Genomic DNA, 23868 nt, shown 5'->3' with positions numbered 1-23868 from the left:
GTTTCTGAAGTGGAGAGAAGAGAAACATGGGTGCAATCTATTGCATCAATCACTCTAGATCAAATGATGAAAGAATTCTAGTGCCCCTCATATGCAACAGTAGAGTTTATCCATTATTAATAACATACTTTGTAGTCCACTAATACCAGCATCTTGCTAGTTAATAGAGGATCTTTTTTTTTCTTTTTTTTCAGAAGGCTAACGTGAGATGGTCCATTTATGACTATATCCTATTAAATAAATACCCTATTTCCAATCACCCCATAGAAAGCTGTGCTCTCCAAGCAGTCCCATTTATAAACAGGGTTATTTTATCTTAAAGATGTGGTCGTTCCATTTATAGTATATTTGAGATGGGGTGAGCTGTTGACATATTGATTATATAGTTGATTATATAAGGGAAATGCCAGATTTAGCTTAGTCCAAAAAATGTGTTCTACTCAGTAATTTTGCAGTCTATCTGTGTTCCTTTGGGGTTTTAGAATTCGTTTTTGGTGATGTAAACATTAATAGTAAAAAAAACTTCTGCTTCACTGTAATTTGTGTTTCTATCTTGTACTAGAACTTACAAAAGTCCTTGGATCATGAAAAGATTGAGAAAAAAAAGCACTTTTCAAATGCATGACAAATGCATTGATCCCTCAAGCCCCTTAGATCTGATGCAAGTATTTAAAAAAAAATTACCATTAAAATATAAATAAAATAAAATACCACCTCTGTGATTTCTGTAACAGAGGTGTTGAACCTCAATTAAATCAACCCAGACTCATTTGTCGTATTGAACTTCATTCCATATATATTTGGATGGATTTTGATTGGCCATCAATGTTTGTATCATGAGAGGCATTTCACTGTAAAAAAAAAAATACTGTATTTTCAAAGTAGGTGTGATTTCAAATTACCTAAATACATTAATCTCCAAGTCAGTGGGCTTTGGTTGAATGCCTGAAGTAGGATCTGTGCTTAACACTACCTGTATATGTTTTACTGTTTTGTTTTATGCCATAAAAACACATCAGTAAATGACACTTTCAAAGCTTTAAGGTTTCTTAAAAACAACACTTGATATTATGTGGCTAAAAAAAACACATGAGGGGTTGCAAAGGATCACAAAAGTAACAGAGTAACAGAAACAGAAAAGTTACAGACTGTGTCACAGTTTTTGAGTCAATTCCATAATTTTACAGATCAACCAAAAAGTGAGGGGCTGGGGGGCATCTCCAGAACACCCCGCATTTATGGTTCAATGACACTGCAAAAGATTAAAAGTCAAAACAAACTCCCAAGCTGCCAAACATTTTTTTCTCAAAAGGAAGAGGTCAGTAATATTGATCACAAGTGTACCTAAAGTGTGTGTATGGGGGTGTTTTTGTGTGTGTGTGCGTGTGCGTGTGTGTGTGTGTTAAGAAAAGTGTGGCATATTGACTTGATAGCAAAGCTCGATTGCAGTAAAAAAAGATTTTTACACACACATGTACCATTAACATTGTTCAGAAGCTGTTGGTTCCTGAAACCAGAAGCGTCATGGGACAAGGATCTTTATTCATTTAGTTGAAAGTCGGAATTAGAGCTTCCTTCCAGCGAAAGTGAAACTCTTGGCTATGGCTCTGTCTTCCCAAAGACAGTTTGGATTCTTCATCATCTGTGGCCTTCACTGGCAGGCTCATGGGACACTTCCTATCCTTCTTTTCTCTCTACTGTGCTGTGCCCCACTTCTCCTGCTGGAACAGATGTTCCCTCGACTCCATCATTTACTCACCTCCCTCTTAATTACTGCCGTTAATTCGCACAAACATGCACACACACCCACACACACACACACACACACACACACACACACACACACACACACACACACACACACACACACACACACACACACAAATGTACACACATAAATGGAATCATCAGTCCTTCCATTTAAGGATTGGGACAGTGGTATTAATTAAATATATAAAACACAGCTTGATGCGTTGAAGAGGCAAGTTCAGAACTTTCTAAAGATGTAATTACAGCGGACATGTGATGTTTTTAAGGAGGATAGTAACTAGAGCTGAAGTGTCCACTTAGTCTCTGCTGGACCTGGATTTTTATCTGTACCACATAAAAGAAGACCAACAAAGAGTCTCCAGTGAGAACAAGTGAATCTATACAGTCCACAATATCCAATAAGATTTAGCAGTACACTGAATTCTCCCTCATCCCTCTCCAGCTTATTCTTTGTATTGTTAGATTTGTTTTCACACGCCTTATGACACACTCAGGCACACACACAGACTTTGATCCATTAGTCAACACCATATCCCAGGGTTCCATCTGTCCCTGTTTTGCTCTCATCCTCCATACTGTCCCCCAAAGTTGTCAGATTGTATTAATGAGGGAGTGTCAGTTGAATTATTCATGTGTCATTTGTTGCCTTTATAAACTAAATGGATGTCAGAGAGGCTTTTCTCTCATCACTACCACTGCTCAATGTTCCCTATTCTTTACTGAACAAAAGAAGAGGGTTTTGTGAAGATCGGACGGGATAAAATAAATATATGTCAAAAGAGGTGGTGATATACTGGCAGCTATATATTCCAAAACTTTTGAAAAGCGGTCACAAAACATGTTTGACACCATGAAACAATTTCAACAGCATTTTATGTTTTTAAAAGAAGTGTATAAAAATTTAAAATAAACTCATAGCCTCCAGTTCTTAGCACAGATACAACAAATACAGCATGAAAACAATGATTTTTTTTCTTTTTACTTTTTTTTTTATCAAGAAGGCAAATCCATATGTTGATACAGTATTTACAAATGTTTGAATCAGCAAAGTTGTCGTCTCAGTTGCTTTCTGGACTCTAACCAAATTCATCAAATTTGCTGAAAATACGTTTCAAAGTTTCTCCCAAAACAAATGATCATTGGGAGTACATCCATGATCTCGGTCTCATCTGAAAGGTAATACTCTAAGGTTTTCAAACCTTAGAGTCAGGCATCTACAAGCAGAAGTTTGAACACAGAAATTCATGGTTTTATTCTCCCATAATTTTTTAAAGTAGATGCCTGCAGATAAATACAGCTGTAAGATTTTAGCTGGACCTCACAATTAGGTCACAGCATCAAAATTAACCTCAAGGTTGGTATTTAATAAAAGTATCATATGAATATTTCATACATGTTTACTCAAAAGCATGTCAGGTGTTTATAAATAAAATTCAGACGTATTCTAAACCACACATACCAAGAACATCCACCCGTCCATTTCCTGACCCTTACCCTAAGGGTCACAGGGGGCTGGAGCCTATCCAAGCAGCTTTCGTGCAAGAGGGGGGGTTCACCCTAGACAGGTCGCCAGTCCATCACAGGGCCAACACATACAGACAGACAACCATTCACACTCACAGTCACACCTACGGTCAATTTAGAGTATCAATCAACCTAGTCCCCAATCGTATAGCTTTGGACTGTGGGAGGAAGCCGGAGTACCCAGAGAGAAGCCATGCAGGCACAGGGAGAACATGCAGACTCCACACAGAAAGATCCCGTGCCTGAGCCGGGACTTGAACCCAGAATCGTCTTGCTGTGAGGCGACAGTGCTGACCACTGCAGCACTGTGCCGCCATACCAAGTACAATCAGAAAAATTTACATTTCATTCATTTGTTTTTGCACACAGTTCCATTGCTGTATTTTATTTTTGTTTTGCCATGTATTACTCAACTTAATTCCACACATTGGCACAGCTGTGGCTACTGTAGCTAATATGCTATTTAATATCTTTAATCAGACCTTGGGCAAAGAAGTCCATTGGCAGCCACTGGATTAACTATTTAGCCTTTGAGTATAATTGATGACTATAACTGATTGTTTGATTGCCAATTATCTAATATTGTGCTATCATGCTTGCATCTTGACATGGTTTTCATAGATTTGTAAACAAAAATAAGAGCCTACAAACACTGTGTGGTGCGAACAGCTCCTTAACAATGAAAAATTAGTACATGGCAATGACCTTGACACTGGATGTTCCTCCTACAGGACAGTGCTTAAAAACAGGATAAGTAATTTATCATGCTTTAAAGTTTCCAGTGAGCATGTAGAATTTTGGCTATATCATTTGGCCTTGAATGTCCATCCATCCATCCATCCATCCATCCATGCATTTTCTTCTGTTTATTCCTGTTAAAGTTTGTGGGGGGGCTGCAGCCTATCCCAGCAGCTATGGGGGAGAGGTGGGGTTCACCCTGGACAGGTCGCCAGTCCATCACAGGGCCAACACATAGAGACAGACAACCATTCACTCTCACAGTCACACCTACGGTCAATTTAAAGTATCCATAGTACTTTCTTTTTGCTGAAATAGCTGTATTGTATGAAAAAAGAGACCTTAGAAGCAGAGAAATAATGTGTGAACAATTAATTTGTGACCATTAGAAATAGTATTGCAACATTCCATCTAACAAAATCAAAATATAACTTGTGTGTCTGCCCCCTGGCACCTCCACCCCAACACTTGGTTTACTCAAAATTGTCTGGTAGTTTCTGAGGAATTCTGCAAACAGACAGACAAATAGCACCAAAAACAAAATGGAAAACAAAATGGTGAGGGTAATTAACCTTGAGCGCATGTCACAGTTTGATCAATTGCTCCCACTTTCATATGGCGTGTGATCCTAGCAAGTCTAATGAACTGTATCAAATGAAATGGACAACTTCAGAGGGAAAGTTTCAGGAACGAAGATCACATTATTTAAATCAAGTTAAAGTGCAGACAAACAGGCAGATCTGTCAGTGGCAATCAGCTCACCAATCACACTTTGATCTCAACTGAACAGCATTGCGATTAAAACCTGGCTCTGACACAAGCACTGCTAGAGATATCAATACATTTCACTATGAGACCTCATTTCCCTGCAATGTAAAGTTGCCTTCACAGCAGTGCTGATTTAGATATGAAAGTGCATTGTGATCCATTATGTTGTCAGATTAATAACTTTTCAGATGTGGGTTTACCCCTCGTGATTATGTTTGTGAGCTACAGTTCTACAGAAGCTGGACTGGAGCCAGAGCAAATTGGATTACGTCTCCCAGTGTTCCCTCAAGTGTTTTATTATCCCGTAGGCATAATGTGATTACTTGCTGATGCCCTTTGTTCAGCACACTATTATCCTGATGCTGTGTCCATGAGTTCATTAACGCCACATTATGACTTGTTATACACAAGCACAGTGGCGAGGCCGCTGAGCTGGTCCTGTGTGAGTCATTCATGTTGTGTTCAGGCTGGATAAGTGCTGACTGCATGTGGGCTGCACGTTAAGTTTCTCTAAGTGGCCCCAAAAGGAATAATGGATTGTACATACATGATATTACATCAACTGTATGTAGTCAATAATAATGTGAGAATTGACATCATTTCCTCTCTCATTTTAGACATTTATCTTTGCGTCATTGTCCCTGAATAACACTGTGTAGTGGGTTTCACACATGACCCTGTTTCTACAGAAGCTTTTGTCTCTGTATTAGAGCCTGACGCAGGCCACTTTTTCCTGCCTGAGAATGACTCAAAACTGACAGGTATTCAGTTTTTTAAATCAACACAAAAGGCCAAGTAAAAATGATGGGTCAAGCTAATGTTGTTACCATGGTTACAGACTTACAATGGCATTGTGATGCATCTTCTTAAATAACCATCAAAAGGTGTTGATTGATGTCGTAGACAGTTTTAACACACAGTCACACACGCATTACAGTGTAAATGTTGGTTTCACCATTGTTAACCTGAATTATCTGAAACCAATGCAAGCCCTAAGCCAGTTGTGTGAAGCCACCCTAGCTGAGGATAATTTTGTAATGTTTGTCAGAACATGATCCAACTTTGATTCATGGAGCCCTAGTGATACTGGGTCAGGCAGTCAGGCTCTCGTCTATATGTGCATCTGCAACAGGGACCAATGCTGTTGCTACAGCAGAATAACTCCTGGTAAATCGTGAACACCTCTGGACTCCATATTACTCACTGCAAATAGTGTTCAGTGTTGGTTCAGTTGTCTCTGTGGAATGCCTACTGTATTTCTATGGCTCCACACTGGCAACAGCCATAGCCACATTCTTTTTTCAAGTTGTCTGTATGTTCTGTTTTCATAACTTTATTACTTTGATCACACAAATTATGATTCTTATAATCATGCCAAAAGATGATATTCTATAGTCCAAGGTCAAGTGTAAATTTCTTTGTGATTTTGTAATTTTCTGCAAAACTATATTCCCACCATTCAACATACATGTACAACATATTATGAGTCAGGACACACCTGGATTGAAACTGTAACTGGTTCTTTATACAGGTCAACATTTTATAATTGTTATGCCAGAAATCCTCCGCATTTCGAATAACTCATTTAATATTTATTAATAATTTAATATATTTGTTGGGATGAAAACTTGTGGAACAAATACAAAATTCCATGTGAGTAAAAAAACAACAACAACCTTTTCATTTTCATTCATCTCATTACAACAGTACTGTGCCAGAGGTAAAATATATGTTCAGGTTTAATTTTAGTTTGTGAAATCAGGAACTTTATAAAGGACTCAAAGGGGAAATTCATGTGAAATTTGATTTTAAAGCTCTAGCCTGTAAATATCAATTTCATGATGATATCTATTCAAGGATAATCTTTATTCCATTGGTGACACGAAGCGACAGACACATGGTACAAACTACTGACACTAGTGTCTTGTCAGTAGATGCAAAACATATCCCCTCCTTTGGGAGCTTTTCTCCAGGGAGCTGCATATTCATCTCACAGCTAGGTTAGACAGGATGCAATTGATAGGATCTATGAAGGGCCACATGAAGACAAGATGCCTCCTTCCTTTTAACGCCTGAATAAAGATTTTCCTGCTGTGATAAAAGCAAGATTTTGCAGCAGACGTGCCATCAGCAATGGAGACAGGCTGACAATCTAGTGTGTGTAATCGCTGAGCTCTACATTGTCCTCTCTGCTTTTCATATTTCTTACATTTGTGACTGAGGTTTATGCAAAGTAGTTGATGCCTCTTATCATTAAGATGTCAGTGTGCATCATATGAAAGACAGGGCTAGAACTGCAGAGATGAGGGTTATTCAGAATGTGTAAGGTCAGTGCTTTGCAGGGTTTTTTTCATAGGCAGTCAATTTTAAGTGCAAACAAGCCTCCCAACTGAGCACACAATAACCCCATCATCACATATTGCAAGTGCAAATAGCTGCAAATGTAAAATTAATCCATGAAGACTGGCATGCCTGTGCCCCGAGGCCCTTTCATAATGGAGAAGTTTTATTATCTGATCTGAACATGGCTGATGACGGTGCACAGAGTGGCAGCAATAATGGCTGCTATTCTAAGAGAATAGACTGTTCATGCCTTGAAAATGACCAAGTATAATGTAAGGAGCTGCTGCTGCAAAGTGTGAGCAGTTGGGTGTGAGTTTAATGTGAATGGACAGTGCAAATACCATATAAATAGTGAAATTTCCATTTAATTTACGCATTGTTGTAGCAGGCAAACTTTTGTGTTGTTGTTTTAACAGCTTTCTACCTGTTCCATATATCTAATATAATAAATAATGCCTCTCTTCCACCCTGGAAACATTTTATTTGTTGTTTTTTATGAGAGAAATGTATAATGTGTAGGGCTGAGCAATATGAAAAAAGATCATATTTTGACTCACTGCTACAGTATATGACTCATGAATGGGAATGATGGTAATCTTTGCATTTCATTTTCACACTGAAAAAAGGTTGTGTGATTTCTTTCTTGAGTAATGTTAATCAGAACCTGCAGCTCTGGAGAATTCGATTGCAGCTGTCCATACTGACATATGGGTACTATTTTGATAAATTATGCAACATTGATCTAATTGTCATCACTACTCTGTTCTCTTTCCCTGGCAGGTGATGAATGTAAATCTATCCGAGGGAGACAAGGTGGTGTTTGAAGATGTAGGACACAGGGAGAACACCATGTTGGCCAATGAGTCCATCCTGATAAGAGGGTTGGTGGTACGAAGCCATAGTAACCAGATTTCTATCCGCATCCACAGCCAGAGTCCTCAGGCCAGATCCATCCTGCTGCGTTACCAAGGTAGGCCTGGATTAAGAGTTGTAATGTTGAGACGATACTTAAGTCAGTATTTAATATCATCTGTGATCCCATAAGGCCATGGTATATTTCCTTGAAAAGATGAGTATCACAAGACTAGATAGGTTGACCTAACTCCTGCTTTGAGTAGGACTTGCATTTTCATCCCTTGTCCTGCATCCCACATGCACAAGACAAGCAGTATGCATTTTGACTATCTCTCGAGGACTACCTGGAGCAGTGCATTGGGTGGACCTCTTCCAGCTTAAACGAACAAATAAGCCTTATCTTTTTAGCTGCCTCATCATGACATGTTTGTCAGACATACTTAATAAAGCATATAAACATGGTCTGCAGGTTTAAGACCTTGAATTAAGTTTACATCTTCTGGAATGGAACTGGCTAACAAGAAACCATCAGGTGCCAAAGGACTGACATAATAAAGCATAAACATCAGCGCCAAAGATGATGACATTAATAATATGTTGGTAGATGTGATGTTACCACAGTAACACAGCAATCTAAAGACATGTTTCAGGCTTAATGTCACTGAATGTGTTTTGACGTAACATTCACCATGATGAAATGAGCTGCTTTGTTTGATAAATGTAACCTGATGGTGCTGTGTTCTTTAGCAGCCAACATTTCCAAACGCAAACTCAATTTTATATCCTATATGTTATGAGCTAAGGCCAAAAGTAGTATTTTTTTAATCCTTTATTTCATCTGCAGACTGTCAACCCTTTATGAATATATTGTGTCCATAAATCTATGATGAGTTAATATTATAATCTGCAGTTCCATGTATCAGTGCAAAGGTGAAACGCAAAAACAATCCTCCTCACTTTCGTATTGAAGAACAATGCCATGAAATTGTGACGATAATAACAGCTCATTACAACAGGGCAACCCTTTTGGTCTTCCAAGCATCAGCAAACCAGGTGCTCCCATGGAGTGAGGCTTTACCAGCCTCACTCCATGGGAGAGGAGAAGCTTTAGGCAGCACCTCCTACTGCTGCTGGTCCCATCCCTAAAGTCAGCCTCCCATCAGCACCAACACGTCCTGCTGCACTGCCGTCCTGTGAGTTACAAGGAGACCTACAAAGTTACTAATCCATGTCCACCAGACCTGGTTTGTGCCTGAGCACTGTAAGATTTTGTGGGGCAGGAGCCTGCATCGACATCTCAAATGTCGAAAAACAGAGGCAGTTAGATGTCACTCACTCCTCCCTCTGGCTTGCTGTGTAAACTCTCTGCAAAAGAGTGACAAATCTCTGGAGTGTCATCTCCAACTCTTGCCATGTTTTCATTGACACACAATTACTACTGTGTTTGACTGTCATTAATTTCTCTTAATACTGGACAGTATGATACACACAAAGCCTCAATGATTTTTCAGAGATGAAACAGTCATACTCACAACCTCTCATAAGCTCCAAGTCCATTGCTCCTTCTCAAAACATCTTACAAATACACACACACACACACACACACACACACACACACACACACACACACACATATATATGTGTATATATATATTTTTTATTCTTTATTTAAAGAAATAGCAAAATAAGCAAGGGGTGGGATGGCTCAGAGGTAGAGTGGCCATCTAGCAACCAAAGGGCTGCTGGTTAGATCCTCATTTTCCCAAGATAACATGTATGTAAAAACATTTGTAAAAGTTCCAAAATATCTCCAAGAGTTAATCCTTCATTTCATATTGACAGCAGAAGAGGAATGAGGCGGACTCATTCAGCTAACAAATCGATGAAGGCTTTGGAAAACTTGTGAAGGTGTTCTAACAGTCCCAGGAGGCAGTGTCCGCTCTAGTCCTACTGGTCCCCTGAAATTTTCCTTGATATCTCCTCATTTATCCCTGTTTCACTTGATTATAGGCCAAAGCGCAGATGGCATGTGCAAAAATCTCCCCTGTCAAATATTGGCATCAACATCATTATGGACTACTTAAAAGCAACCTGTGTGGTGTTTCCTTGTCTCTACTGCTGGCCAATAGGGAGTGCAACAGCAAATACGTTTTGATTGTGGTCTGTGTCTGCCCTCTAGGATGTGAGCCAGCTCTGGACGTGCAGAGCTGTCCACCAATCCACTCCATTTTCCCTCCCCCACTTCAAATTTACATATTTTGAGAGATTCAACTCATATCTGTGAGACCAAAGAAAAGATTTTTCTTCTGCATCCATGTTGGTACTGTTAGATATGTGCTGCGTATTACAGTACTTTTCATGTTCTGCTGTGTAGCAGTCATATTAAGTTACTGCTGATGGAGACCCAATATAGTTATATCGTGTGATGCAATGGGGCAGAATTTGTGAATATTCTCAGTCATCCAGGTCATCGTAATTCTCAAAAATGGTCAATATGGCAACTAGACTCACCTCTTGTAAGTGAAGACGTTTTGCCTCTCATCCAAGAAGCTTCTTCAGTTCTAAAATTCTGGTGGGGAGTATCAGGTATATAACCACCCAGGTGACACCGAACGACCCTATTGTTCTGGCCTTACGACCACTTGTTTTTGCCACCACCCCCCTGGGCGGTTACATACCTGATACTCCCCACCAGAATTTTAGAAGCTTCTTTGATGAGAGGCGGAACGTCTTCACTTACAAGAGGTGAGTCCAGTTGCCTAGATTGATCATTTTGGAGAAGAACAATGGGGCACTTTCATCATCTGTCCTATAGAATGAAAATTTTCCATCTGGATCCAGTCTTGTTGTTTGTTCCAGGTGTTGTCAGCAATTTCAGAAAAAAATAGTACCCAGTTGTACCTTTAAGGGTCTAAAGGCTTGTCACTGGGGCGGTACCCTCAAAGGTACTGCTATTGTACCCTCAACAGGGGGTACATACTTGTACCATTGTTGTTTGTACCTTATAAAGACCAGAATTGTACCTCTGGTGACAGTCTTGTACCCTCTTAGAAATGTTTAAATAAGAGAGTAAAGGGTCTTGTCTATCCATTTTCTTCCGCTTATCCTGTTAAGGGTCACGGGGGGGCTGGAGCCTTTCCCAGCAGTTTTCGGGCAAGAGGCAGGGTTCACCCTGGACAGGTTGCCAGTCCATCGCAGGGCCAACACATATAGACAGACAACCATTCACACTCACAGTCATACCTATGGTCAATTTAGAGTATTCAATCAGCCTCGTCCCCTCTTGATGTCTTTGGACTGTGGGAAGAAGCCGGAGTACCTGGAGAGAACCCACACAGGCACAGGGAGAACATGGAGACTCCACACAGAAAGATCCTGTGCCCAAGTCAGGACTCAAACCTGGAACATTCGTGCTGTGAGGTGACAGTGCTGACCACTGCAACACTGTGCCGCCTTAGAGACAAAAGGACCCTTTCCAAAGAGTACTAAATTGATTTTTAGCCTCAGCAAGGAAGCCCAGACTGTCCTCCAGCTCTTACGGGCGAATCTCAATGCGTTCACAGGCCAGCCAAGAGATGTAATCCTTCCAGTGCGTCCTGAGTCGGCCCGAGGCCTCCTCTCAGTTGGACATGCCTGGAAGACCTCCTGAAGGAAGCATCCAGGAGGCATCCTCACCAGATGCCCGAACCACCTCAACTGACTCCTCTCAACATGAAGGAGCAGCGGCTCTACTCTAATTTAAAACAAAAAATGTAAACTATATTAATATACGTTGCATTTTTTTAAAATTAAATGCACAAATCCACTTCCAAGCATTTTTTTTGCTCAAAAATACTTAACCATAACCATTTCTTTAAATAAATCCACTTTGAACCTTTTACCTTCAAATTACATTGTTTTATCATTTTTTTCTTTCCCTGTTGTCATCTTCTGAAAGTGTACCCTAAAATCATCAATGAAGAGTACATATATGTACCATTTACTACATCAGAACATAAATGTACTTTTCAGGTCCTTAATTGAATTGTCCCCAATTCCATCAATCAAATGTCCCCAATTCAAGTGCTGATTATAAAGCAGAACAGCTGCGCATGTGATTTTTTTTTTTTTTTTTTGCTGAAAATATAAACTTTGTTCTTTCTTTTGATTTTTTTTTGTAATCATATAGCACAGCATCAAATTTTGGGGGTCAGAGCAAAATTGTTCAAAAATGCTGGTGGCTTACAGATTTACAAAGACAAAACAAAACAAAGCACTGGTGAGTAAAGAGTGAAGTTTATTTAGTCTAGCAACTCCTGAAACCAAGGCTTGTTTCTGATAAAGGCCAGCTCCTCTCTGTTGCTGAGCTGAATACAGTTGCGGGTAGTATTTAATCATTGGTTGAAAGCTGAGATTAAATCAGGCCACATCAAGAATGAAACACCTATCTGTGGGTTGGGAGAACACAGGTACAGATTGAAAGTATGTTTGTGCTCTTTTAGTGCATTTGTCTTCTCTGTTTGTGTGTGTTTGTAAAACGACGGATTTTTTAAGCGTGAATGAAGGCAACACAACTCAATACAACCTTGAATCTCTCTCTCACTTGTTGGTTTATTCAATTTTCTTCTTCCCTTTGAGACAATCTGTTCTTTGCTTGCTAGAAGCTGGATCAGCAAGAAAACAACAGCCCATAACTCACACAAACAGACACACACGCACACACACACAAACACACACACACACACACACACACACACACACACACTTTACTCTGAACTGATAGAGACAGAGCAGTGGTGTGGTGCTTGAAAGTTTGTTATTTTCAACCCCCTCATCAGGATTGTTTGGATATTTACATTCCAGTTGTTTCTGATTCTTCTAAAATAAACGGAAAGACCTTTAGCAGGTCACACAATGTCCTTCCTAAAAACTTTTTAATCACTGACTTGAGACACACTGAATAAATGTTTTCATTGATCGTACTGTATCTGGCAAGCTCAGTTTTAATTTAATTTAGTCCTTAAAATCAGCTGACCAATTAAGTCTCTTTCTAGCCTGAATGCTTGACCCGCTCTTTAAATTTGACAAACATTTAGGCCGATGGTCAGTCATATTGTACACATTCAGATAGTCTTATTTTTGATGCAGCCAACATCTGTTTTACTCATCTCAGTTACTAAGCTACTTCATGGTGGCAGACTACTTCATCATTGAGCCCTACAATCAGACAATAGAAGTATTGAAAAAGAGGCTGAAACAATCACATGGTCATCCTCAAAGAGTTATTATACAACTACAGTCTATTATTTATTCATTTGTTTCTTTGGTTTTTCAAGTTGCATTCAAGAAAACAGGTAGACGTGGCTTACACCAGGGTTGAAAGATGTGTGTGTACACTGTTATGAAACATATTTTTTTAATGTTAGAGAAATGGTCTTTCTTTAAATTCTGTTACAATCATAAAGCTTTCATCTTCTAACTAAGAACTTGAGAATGAACCTGAAAGTAAAGACTGAACTACTAAAATGCAAAGAGCAAAGAGTTCCAGGTGCAAGGGAAATAGAGTTTGGCCCAAATGTGATGTCATGACTTTTCCCTCTTGTTGGAATAGTTAATCTTCTTCTGGCATTTTTAGTAGTTTGCTAGTAGCATCAGTATGATATCAGTTATTGAACCTCCAACCAAATACACATATAAATGTGACAGTAACATTTCAGTATATCAGCTATGGATATTATTTATTATTATAAAATGTTCATCCTTTGTTATCCTCTGTATAAAGTCATTGTGGTGTTTGGGTATACATTGTGTATAGCTTCACACAATTAATAATACAAAGAGATTGATTATGCAGCTTGTCCCTGAATGGCTGATAATTAAGCATACTGGCGAAGAGAGTGGGAAGATTGGCCAGGGGAAGTTGTATTCATGTGAGAAATGACACAGTGATGCAAGCATGTTCCCAGCAGCCTGTGTTCAACCTTCAGTACAAACACATATCCATGTGCCTGTCATTCTCTTCCTCTGCTGCTTGGCCAGCACTTTCCTTTCTCTGCCTGGGAACAATATGTGGTTCCAGTAACTCAGCATGATGAATCCTATCTCGGCCAGCACACGTGCTGCTTCCCTGCTCAAGTGATTTTGCAATCCAAAAACACTGAAGGCACTGATCACCAGCCTTGTTTTTCAGTAATTCACACAAAAAGCCAGAGAAAAATGTCTGGCTCCTGGATGAATTTAAAAAGCGACGCACAAACTATATTTTACTCGTCTTTATGTGCAAAGGTGTGTTGGATTGTCTTGCCCTGCATGCATCAGACCGAAGTGTCATTGCACCTGTAATTCAAAAGATTGATTGAAGTGTTTTAAACATTCACCGCCTCTACAGTCATCATCCAAAATCCTAAAACAAAACCCTCCAATTTATTTAGCATTCAGCTGCTCACCTGTTCACCCCTACAGTACCTGACTGAGCTGCTTCATCTGCACCCTCCGGTAAGCTAGTTCTACTGACAGGTGTTCAAAATATTAAGAACACCTCTCAGTATAGCCCAATACCGTTCAACAGCACCAGTAATTACCGTCTCAAAAACGACCATTAAAATAAATCAACACTACCAATTTCCATCCATCTGGAATTAGATATTATACCAGCGAGAAGCAAGTATTGTAGAATAATAACTTTTACTGTTATGACCGACAATATTATTATCAGATTTAGCATTGTATTATTGAATGTGATTGCCCTGTCTCTTCACTGAATTAGTCAGTCGAGTGAAATGGAATCACATTGAGAGATTGTATTTTGAAACCTGGAACCTGTTTCCCTTCTTTCAGGCTAAAAATGATTAATAAAGGAAAACATATTGCAATTTGTCAGATAATCGATAAAAACAGCATAACAGCAGATCAAAAATGGAATGAAAAACATGTAACTAAAAATCAAGCTATGATCTTGAGGGTTTTTTTGTTTGTTTTTCCAAAAACCCTTATTTTGTCTAGGACCAGATATACTTCAATATACTGCATTTAGAAGCCATCGTCAGCTAACCTCAGTTATAACAATCCAAAGGATGGAGACCATGTAAATTCATGCTTTATACTAATATAAACCATTGACATGCTGACAAATTAATTTAAAATGAGCATGTATCTAATATTCTTTTAGTTATTATGAAGATGTAATTGCAACGGGATTTGCCCATTAATTAATAAGGGGGGGGGGGTTACAATTGATTTTCGCTTCCCAGCGTTAAATTACTGCCATATCAGAAATGAGCATGTAAAACAGCAGGCACAAATATATTGGGCATTCACTTGATGCCATCAAGCATGAAAAGACATGGGGTGATTGTTTCAGTGACAATTACATTGTTCTGCTGCAGAGGGAAGACAACACTGAACTGTGTGGATCTCATTACTCAGTTCTGGCTTTTCTCTGTATATTCATGCTCCTCTCCAAGTACAACAGGAGTCCACTTTCATGAATTTGGTAATACTTTATCCAAAAGGTATATTTTGACATTTAAGCACTCAAAAAAATAGGTTCCCGAAGGTCACACTGATTTGTTTTTAACAACTTAATTTATAAGTTTTACAGATAAAAAAAAAATTATGTCAGCATTTTTCCAATATATTGAACAACAGAGAAAACAGATTTAAAAAATTGAAAACAGGAAAAAAATAATGGTAACCAATTGAAGTCCTCAAGTTATCAATCTTAGGAAATAAGAAAACATAAATGCAAGTATTGGACAAAGAAAAAGTAAACAAAAACACAGTAATTGACAATAATAGTAGAAGTACCATACATTGCTACGCCAAGCACAGGCTCTCTCTGGTTTATGAATGATTCTAAACAGATATGCTCCACATCTAGACTCCATTGGCATGGGCGGCATGGCTCAGGGGTAGAATGGCAGCAACCGAAGGGTCGCTGGTTCGATCCTCGACCCCGGTGACCATGTCGAAGTGTCCTTGGGCAAGATACTGAACCCATAATTGCTCCTGATGAGTAGGTTGGCGCCTTGCATGGTAGCCTCCACCATCAGTGTGTGTGTGAATGGGTGAATGAGATGACACTGTAAAGCGCTTTGAGTGCCGCTAAGGTAGAAAAGCGCTATATAAAATTGAGTCCATTTACCATTTTAAGGGAAGAAGTACAATTTTACAGCTCTTACATGCAATAGAAACAGTTCCCATAATTCATAAGACTTTGAGCCTCTGAGTGTATGTCTTATTTTTTTCTAAATATAGGAACTGCATATGATCCCTGGTCCCCTGAACATAAACTGGTGGTGTTTCTGGCTTCCATTTCAGCAGAATAAGGTGTCTAACTATTAAGGAAGCAAAAGCTACTAAGTTGTGTTTTTATATAGGTAAGGATATATTTTTTGGGACACCAAAAATTCCCATTAGAGTAGAGGATTTAAATGGTGTTCCAAAAACCTGCATAAAGGTCTCAAATATAGAGTTCCAATAGAGAGAGTCTGACAAGTCCAAAAATTATTAATAGAGTGCCTACATGTGATGTACATCTGTTGCAATTATGGTCTAAATCTGGATAAATCTTTGAGATCTTTTCATTTGAATAATGAAGACACCACTTTGAATTGTATTAACCCATTTTAGGAGCACATAAAGGATTAATGGGCTTGGACAAGAATGGAACTCCATTCACCCTCTTGGTAATAAAACCCCACCGGGTCATTCACCCAAAATTTGTATCAAGCAAAGGACATGTAATTAGTAAGATTATATAATATACTCCAGATATAACTCCCTAATTCTTTGGTTCAATCTGCAAATGTCATATAGGGTAGAATCCTCAGGTGCCTGTGAAAATTGGGGTGCTTTATTATGTACAAAATTGCAGATTTGCAGCTACAGATAGAAGTGTGATGATGGTAGATGTCATTTTTTAAGATATCCCATTAATTAAATCGAAATCTATTAATTTAACCAAAAGTTGCCAACAGCTGCAAGTTAAATTTTTTTCGAATATATCCAGATTCTTTAAGAATAATAAACTAATAGGTTATTATGGAACTGCATGACCGGAAGTGGAAGGACTGAACAGAATAAAGGTGCCAGTGAGTCTCTTTTGCAATACAATGATACTATCTTTACAACAGAACAAGGGCCCATCACTTAATGAGATCTTTCTTGTACATTCTAATAGAGGTGTAAAGTTATAAAAATGCTCCAAAACTGACAAAGTGTGAGGGAGAAAAGTACTTGAGATATAACAGAGGAGATCATCTGCATATAGTGATACCTTCAACTCCTGCCCACATTGTTCATTGCTCATGGTGCAGTGCTGTACATTTCCATGATAATCCATACCCTCTTTTGCTTTAAGCCACACTCACTCCCTGATTAAACACCATCACTCCAAGTACAGAGATGGATACAGAAAATTTAGGTGGTTGTGTAGATATAGGCAACTGTGTACTCATCCCTCGTGAACAAGCTGAGAGTTGGTAAAGCTAAATGTGCTATGTAGTCACATTCATTTGAGATGATTTCCTGCATTTTGATTGGCTGTAGTTTTCAGATGCAAGATAATCTTATATCCTATATAAGCAGGGACATCTGTTATCACAGGGTTGTATATCAAACTGCACTACACATATAGAGTAGGCAATGCAGTTTGATTGACAACCCCTGTTTCCGACAGGCTGTCCTGTCATCATACAGCCAATCGCTTGATGCACAAAGTCACTGCAAAAAATTTCATGTGGGTTTTGATGGAACATCGTGGACAACTTGAAACTAATGCAAAAAATGGAAATACAGTTACAGCAAACACTAAGAAGCAATGGGTGAAGCCACTGCAAGGAAGTGGATTTGAGTTACTCAACACACAGCAGCCATTCACTACTTAGTTTATTTAATATGCAGATCCCATTTGCTGGGATATTAGGCACTCTTCCTGGGGTGCACACTGTAAAAAACAGTTTTGTTAAATTCTCTTAAAAAAAAAGAGAATTGAATTGTGTACATCCCTCCTAAACAATGACATTTTTCCTTGAAAGTTGAGCTGAGATCAGGGACCCTTAAAAATGTATTTCTTTTTTTTTGTTGGATAACATAAATATTTATCTCACCTCTTTTTTGAGTCTCATCTTCAACAAACAGAACTAGAAACAAATCTCTCTGGTGGAACATGTTGGAACATGTATAAGATAACAAATGTCAGTATCAAAGGCAATCTGAATGTAGCTCTGTTACCTCTGGATCTATTTTTATAACTCACATCCACATGGAGTTGCTGTTCCTAAAAGCTTTGCTTAATACACCATCCACAGCCCAGCCCTCTCTGACACTGGAGAGGTTTTGACATTGTGTGAAATTTAATCTCGTCACTGACGGATATGTCCCACACACAGTGTCTTGTCCTGCACAAGCCTGTCACGCCCAATTATTCTCAATGAGCTCTGATGAGCGAGGCGTAGATGAATCCCCTCTCTGTCAGTTTCTTTATTGATGTCCAGGCACTGAGGAAGATGTATCTATTTTTCATCAGTCCATGTAAAATGTAGGACTGCTAACAGACAATTTGTCTCTGTTAGTGAGAGGAAATTTCACAGCACTATAAATATAGAACATCTGCAGGGCTGTCATGATGCAGGACAGTAAACTGAAGGAGTACAACCTTTATCTAACTTTTGATTCTTTTGTCATTCAAATGATGCAAATCCTGATTAAATTAAATGCATCAAGAAAAAAGTCCACGATATACTGCCTGTACCACATGTCACTGAGGTCCAACCATCACAGTCAAGACCATCCACTAAACTTGAAAGGCTCTTTAGTGCATACCTTATAAATAGTAATTTTGTTTTTTACATATGAGCCGTTGGCTGGGCTGCGATATAAAAATCAGCATCAGCCATTGAAAAAAAAAATCATATTAATCAACCACTGATCAGAGAGAACTTTTCATATTATAAGTTAATTAAATGTCTCAAAGGGTTAAAGACACAAACAATCAAATAAAGAAACCTAATTTATGTGGAAAAAATTGTTACATGAAAGCTTTTAACTGCAAAAATGATGAACACCACTGTTTAATTATCCCTTTTATTTTAGAGCAGGGATATTGTTTCAGTTCCTGACTAATTACAGAGAGGCTAGTGGTTTCCGCATATATTAACCTCAGTCATGGCGTTGTGCACTGGGTTCCCCCGTGAATGAAAATTATGTCCAAATTAAATACCTGAACGTGTAATTTGGACATTTTGTTTCCACTAGTGAGGAAGGCCTTTATATGGTCATTATATGAACACCAGCTTATGATTGAAAGTTTATCCAGCAGCTTGACTGGTAGCTGTAGAGCTATCTTCTTGTGGATCAAAGTGCTGCATTGACAAATTTTGACAATATAACATCACAATTGCAGTGATCCAGCCTCGAAGTGACAAAAGCATGGACTAGTTTTTCTGCATCTTTTTGAGACAGGATGTGTCTGATCTTAGCGATGTTATGTAAATGAAAGAAAGCAGTCCTAGAAATTTGCTTAATGTGGGGGTTAAAGGACAGATCCTAATTAAAAAGAACTTCTAGGGTTCTTACAGTAGTGCTGGGGGTCAATGACATCCAGGGTACCTATCTCAAAGATGTTTTGGGCTCAGAACAATAACTTCAGTTTTGTCAGAGTTTAATAAAAGGAAATTATGGGTCATCCATGTTTTTATTTCTTTTAGACAGGCCTCCAGTTTAGTCAGCTGATTTATTTAATGTGGATGCATTGATAAGTACAGCTGCGTATCGTCTGCATAGCAGTGAAAATTAATCAAGTGTTTCCTTATAATGTGACCTAGAGGAAGAAAGTATAGGGTGAAGGGGATTGGTCCAAGCACAGACCCTTGTGGAACACCATAAGTGACTGCAGTGGTTTCAGAGGGGTTATTATTAGTTGGTACGAACTGAGATCAACCTAGTAAATGACCTAAACCATTTAGTGCAGTTCCTTTAATGCCAATGACATGTTCCAGTCTCTGTAGAAGGATATGGTGGTCAATGGTATCAAAAGCTGCACTGAGACCTAATAAGACCAGCACAGAGACAAGTCCCTTATCTGATGCTAGGAGGAGGTCATTGGTAACTTTGACTCGTGCTGTTTCTGTGCTATGATGAATCCTGAAACCTGACTGGAAATCCTCTAATAAGCTGTTGCTGTGGAGAAAGTCACAGAGTTGTTTAGCAACTGCTTTCTCCAGAATTTTGGAGAGAAAAGGAAGATTTGATATTGGTCTGTAGTTGGCCAAAACTTCTGGATCCAGGGTTGCTTTTTTGAGAAGGGGTTTATTTACTGCTACTACTGTGGGACATAACCAGTTAACAGCGACATATTGATCATGTCCAAGAGAGAGGTTCAAACTAGGGGTCAAGAGTCTTTAAGCAGCATAGCTGGGATGTGGTCCAGAAGACCGGTGGACGGTTTAGAGGAGGAAATTATTGCACTAAGCTCATGAAGGCTAATCAGAGAAAAACTATCAAAGTGTATGTCTGGTCCTACAGCTGCCTCTAAGGCTTCTGAGGTTATAGGTGCCATGTTGTCAGCTGATGGCAGGAGGAGATGAATTTTCTCTCTAATAAGGACATTTTTGTCATTAATCATGTCATCTTTGCTGCCCAGGGAAACAGGAATGCTAGGTTCAGAAGAGCTGTGGCTCTCTGTCAGTCTGGCTACAATACTAAAGAGGAACCTGGGGTTGTTCTTCTGCTCCTCGCTTAGTGCTGAGTAGTAGGCTGCTCTAGTTTTACGAAGGGCTTTCTTATAGGTTTTAAGGCTATCTTGCCAGAGTGCATGTGACTCCTCCACTTTGGAGGAGTGCCATATTCTCTCCAGTTTCTGGGTTTTTTGTTTAAGCTGTCTGGTTTCGGAATTGTACCAAGGTGCTTGTTTCCTTGGATTTATAGTTTTCTTTTTTAGTAGGGTAATTGAGTCCAAAGTTGTTGTTAAGGTGCCTGCTGCACTGTCAATAAAATGATCAATTTGGGAGGGACTAAGGTTGACAACACAATCTTCTGTTATAATGGGACATGACACTGAATTTAGCACCAATGGAATCACTTCCTTAAATCTAAATAAAAGTCTATGCAGCCTGCCATCATCAAATGATGTGAAAGTATTTGTTTTCACTAAAAAAGCCTTATCATTTTCTTTACGTACAGGACAGTGTGACTATCTATGAAAAATACAACTAAGTAGCCACTCTTTCAATGTTAGCATGACTATTCCAGTTCTACATAGTACACAAATGCAGAATCCTCTATAGTGCCATAAAGATATTAGTTTCAGAGTAGTGTGACTCACCTCAAAGCTTCCTTCATGGTCCCTGTCATGACAAAGCCCTAATGTTCTTTCATGGGCCTGTTGAGCAGCTGGCTGTCAGGGAGCTCTAGCTGCTACAAGGTGATTTATCTTGGGTGGGAGGTCTAGCACTTCATAGCATGTTGGGTTAATTGAAAGAGAAACGGCAGGGTGATCCTGCTATAACAACATGTCCTCATCCACAAGCCTTCACTGAGCCGATAGCCTGCTGCAGTAAAGCATAACTAAAATGGATTGTGGGGGAAGGGGTTGGGGGTTGGTGGCGCTGTATGTTGGAAGCCCACTCTTTGGCTCATTGACTCTTAAGCAGTGGGGGAGTAAAGACAAGTAGGGTGCTTTCAATGCAACATAGATTAGAAGACACACTGCCGGCAATTTGTATCTTCCCTCATTCTTTTCTCTTCACTTCATCCTCCACCATCTGTGGTCCTCTCCTTCAGAGTGATCTCTATGTGGGTGTTTCTGTGCCTTCATCCCTTCCTTCCTGCTGGCTATTTATCATAACTGATGGCCTCTTGAGAATGGAAAAAAGAGGGGCGCAGCCTCAGTGGATTCTCCTTCAAGCACATACTGTAGATACTGTCTCGGTGTCTCTCTTTGTTTTTCCTCTTCTGTCAGACGGCTCTCCCTGTGGAGCTCCGTGAAATTAGGCCACTGCAGAAAGAATCTGGAACAGTTAAACTAGCATGTGAGGAGAACATGTCTTTTGTTTGAAATCACCTCTGATATCACGGCAGCTCCTCCCTGAGTACATGTAGTTGCTCAGTAATTATTAATACAACTACTCCATAGCTGAGAAATGACTACTCTGTGATATTTTTCAGGATGTAAACCTGACTTTGAATGAAGTAAAATCCACTATATTGATGAGTCACTCTAACACACTTGAGCCCCTTTTCTCTTCTTTATTAAAGTTGGCATACAGTTATTTACCACATCAGGAGCTGCTATAATCCATCAAAAATGCACGTAAAACACTCTTTTATTAGACATTAAAGAGTGAGCAGTGAGTCTCACCAATTGTCATCTACTTGTGACATCACTGTCAGGTCACACAACTTTAATTTTAACATCTATGAAAGGCAGCTTGTTGCATGGTTGCATTGTTAAGAGAGCAAAGAAGATGTCTCAGACACTGACTATTGTTCTTCAGTTGTGGAAGATTTAAAGGCTCCATAGTGCGGAAATTTACATAACCCAGGAATCAATGTGTTTTCTTCCCTTATTATTTTCAGTAGTGCAGTAGAAAAGAAGTGTTCAGTTTCAGTCACAACCACTGACCTGTTTATCTGATGTTTTAAGGTTAACTAAAACCATTAGAAAGCATGATAATATGATATCACATCAGTTGTGTTACATGTACTTATTAACTTAACAAATATATCAATAATAATCATTATAATAATCACAATAATACTGATGACAGTAATGGATTGCAGCATTTTTCAAAATCAAGTAGCAAAGTGGTTTACAGACAATTAAGGTAAATAAAATCAAGAACATATAATAAAAACAAAATTAAAAATACCCAACAATTATGAAAAAGCCATACACTTAAAGTGAGATTTAAGAAGAGATTTAATGCCACAATGTGAATAAAGAGTTTGCCTCTCTGAGGACATGTTTCCACTGACTCATTTCGGCTCAGGTTGGGTGGGATGGGGTCCGGATGGCTCGGCACGGTGCATTTTCACTATCACTGGGTGCCACATCAGCGTGGGTGGACTCACTGACCAAGAGTTCTCCAGCCTAATTTGTGTGCGACACAACAACAACAATGGACTACATGGCGGCAGCGTTATGCCTGCTGCTCGGTCTGTGGGTTTTGCTTAAACCAAAAGTAAGGTAGGACAGACAGGCAAGGCTTCAAGTGGTGAAATGCGCCCTGAAATCCCTAGGAAGGGAGTTCCACAGCTGGGGGCTAAACAAAGGTCAATGACTGACTACATTGGTAAAGCACAGAGGAGAAACGAAGAATATTATAATGTGTAAACCTGCATATACTGTTCTAACCTGATTACTGAGAATCTCTATAATCATGCAGCACAACAGTTATCTCATTTTTCCCTGACTTTGCAGCCATAGCTGACTGACTTTTACTGTACCGACAGAAGATGCTGCTATATGATGTTTGTGTTTGTACCTTTATTAAAACATGAAGACTGGCTGAATTGAACACATTTCTCTGACTTCCTGCTTGACATAGTGTCACAGTTGAAATGTCATTATCACGGACTTCCTAACACCCTTACCGCTGTCACCAGATCCAGTTCTTGGACTGACAGACCGATGAGTGGGGTTTGTATCTGTACATTGGCAGTTTTAGATGGATGAACAGAGATTTTATTGCACAGATACATTAGTTGTTATTGACACAAATATGTGCTCATAGAGAGCAGAGGAGAGAAGGAGGGACAGTACTCAAGAGCAAAATGCAGTTTTATAGATATTAAATGGGAATTCAGGTTTCATTACAGTATGACACATTCAGAAGTTTTTATAATTGAGCTGCCAAAAAAAGAAAGATGGAATAGTTTTGTGACTGTGTC

General features: G+C 39.1%; 1 protein-coding gene across 1 annotated transcript in view; it reads left to right on the top strand.

Moving 5' to 3' along the window:
- The window catches only part of LOC147254531 (seizure protein 6 homolog), a 200563-nt gene that overhangs the window by 115148 nt on the left and 61547 nt on the right, over window positions 1-23868 (top strand). The window contains exon 4 of the mRNA XM_086216175.1: window positions 7924-8113. Within this exon, the coding sequence (XP_086072301.1) occupies window positions 7924-8113 (190 nt within the window). The remainder of the gene's footprint in view (window positions 1-7923; window positions 8114-23868) is intronic.

Source organism: Aulostomus chinensis, chromosome 10 (assembly GCF_037954235.1).
Source record: "Aulostomus chinensis isolate RoL2024-O1b breed Wild chromosome 10, RoL_Achi_v1.0, whole genome shotgun sequence".
Classification (NCBI taxonomy): Eukaryota; Metazoa; Chordata; class Actinopteri; order Syngnathiformes; family Aulostomidae; genus Aulostomus; species Aulostomus chinensis.
The sequence above is the reverse complement of the archived record's forward strand: the minus strand, read 5'-3'. Positions and strand labels throughout refer to the sequence as shown.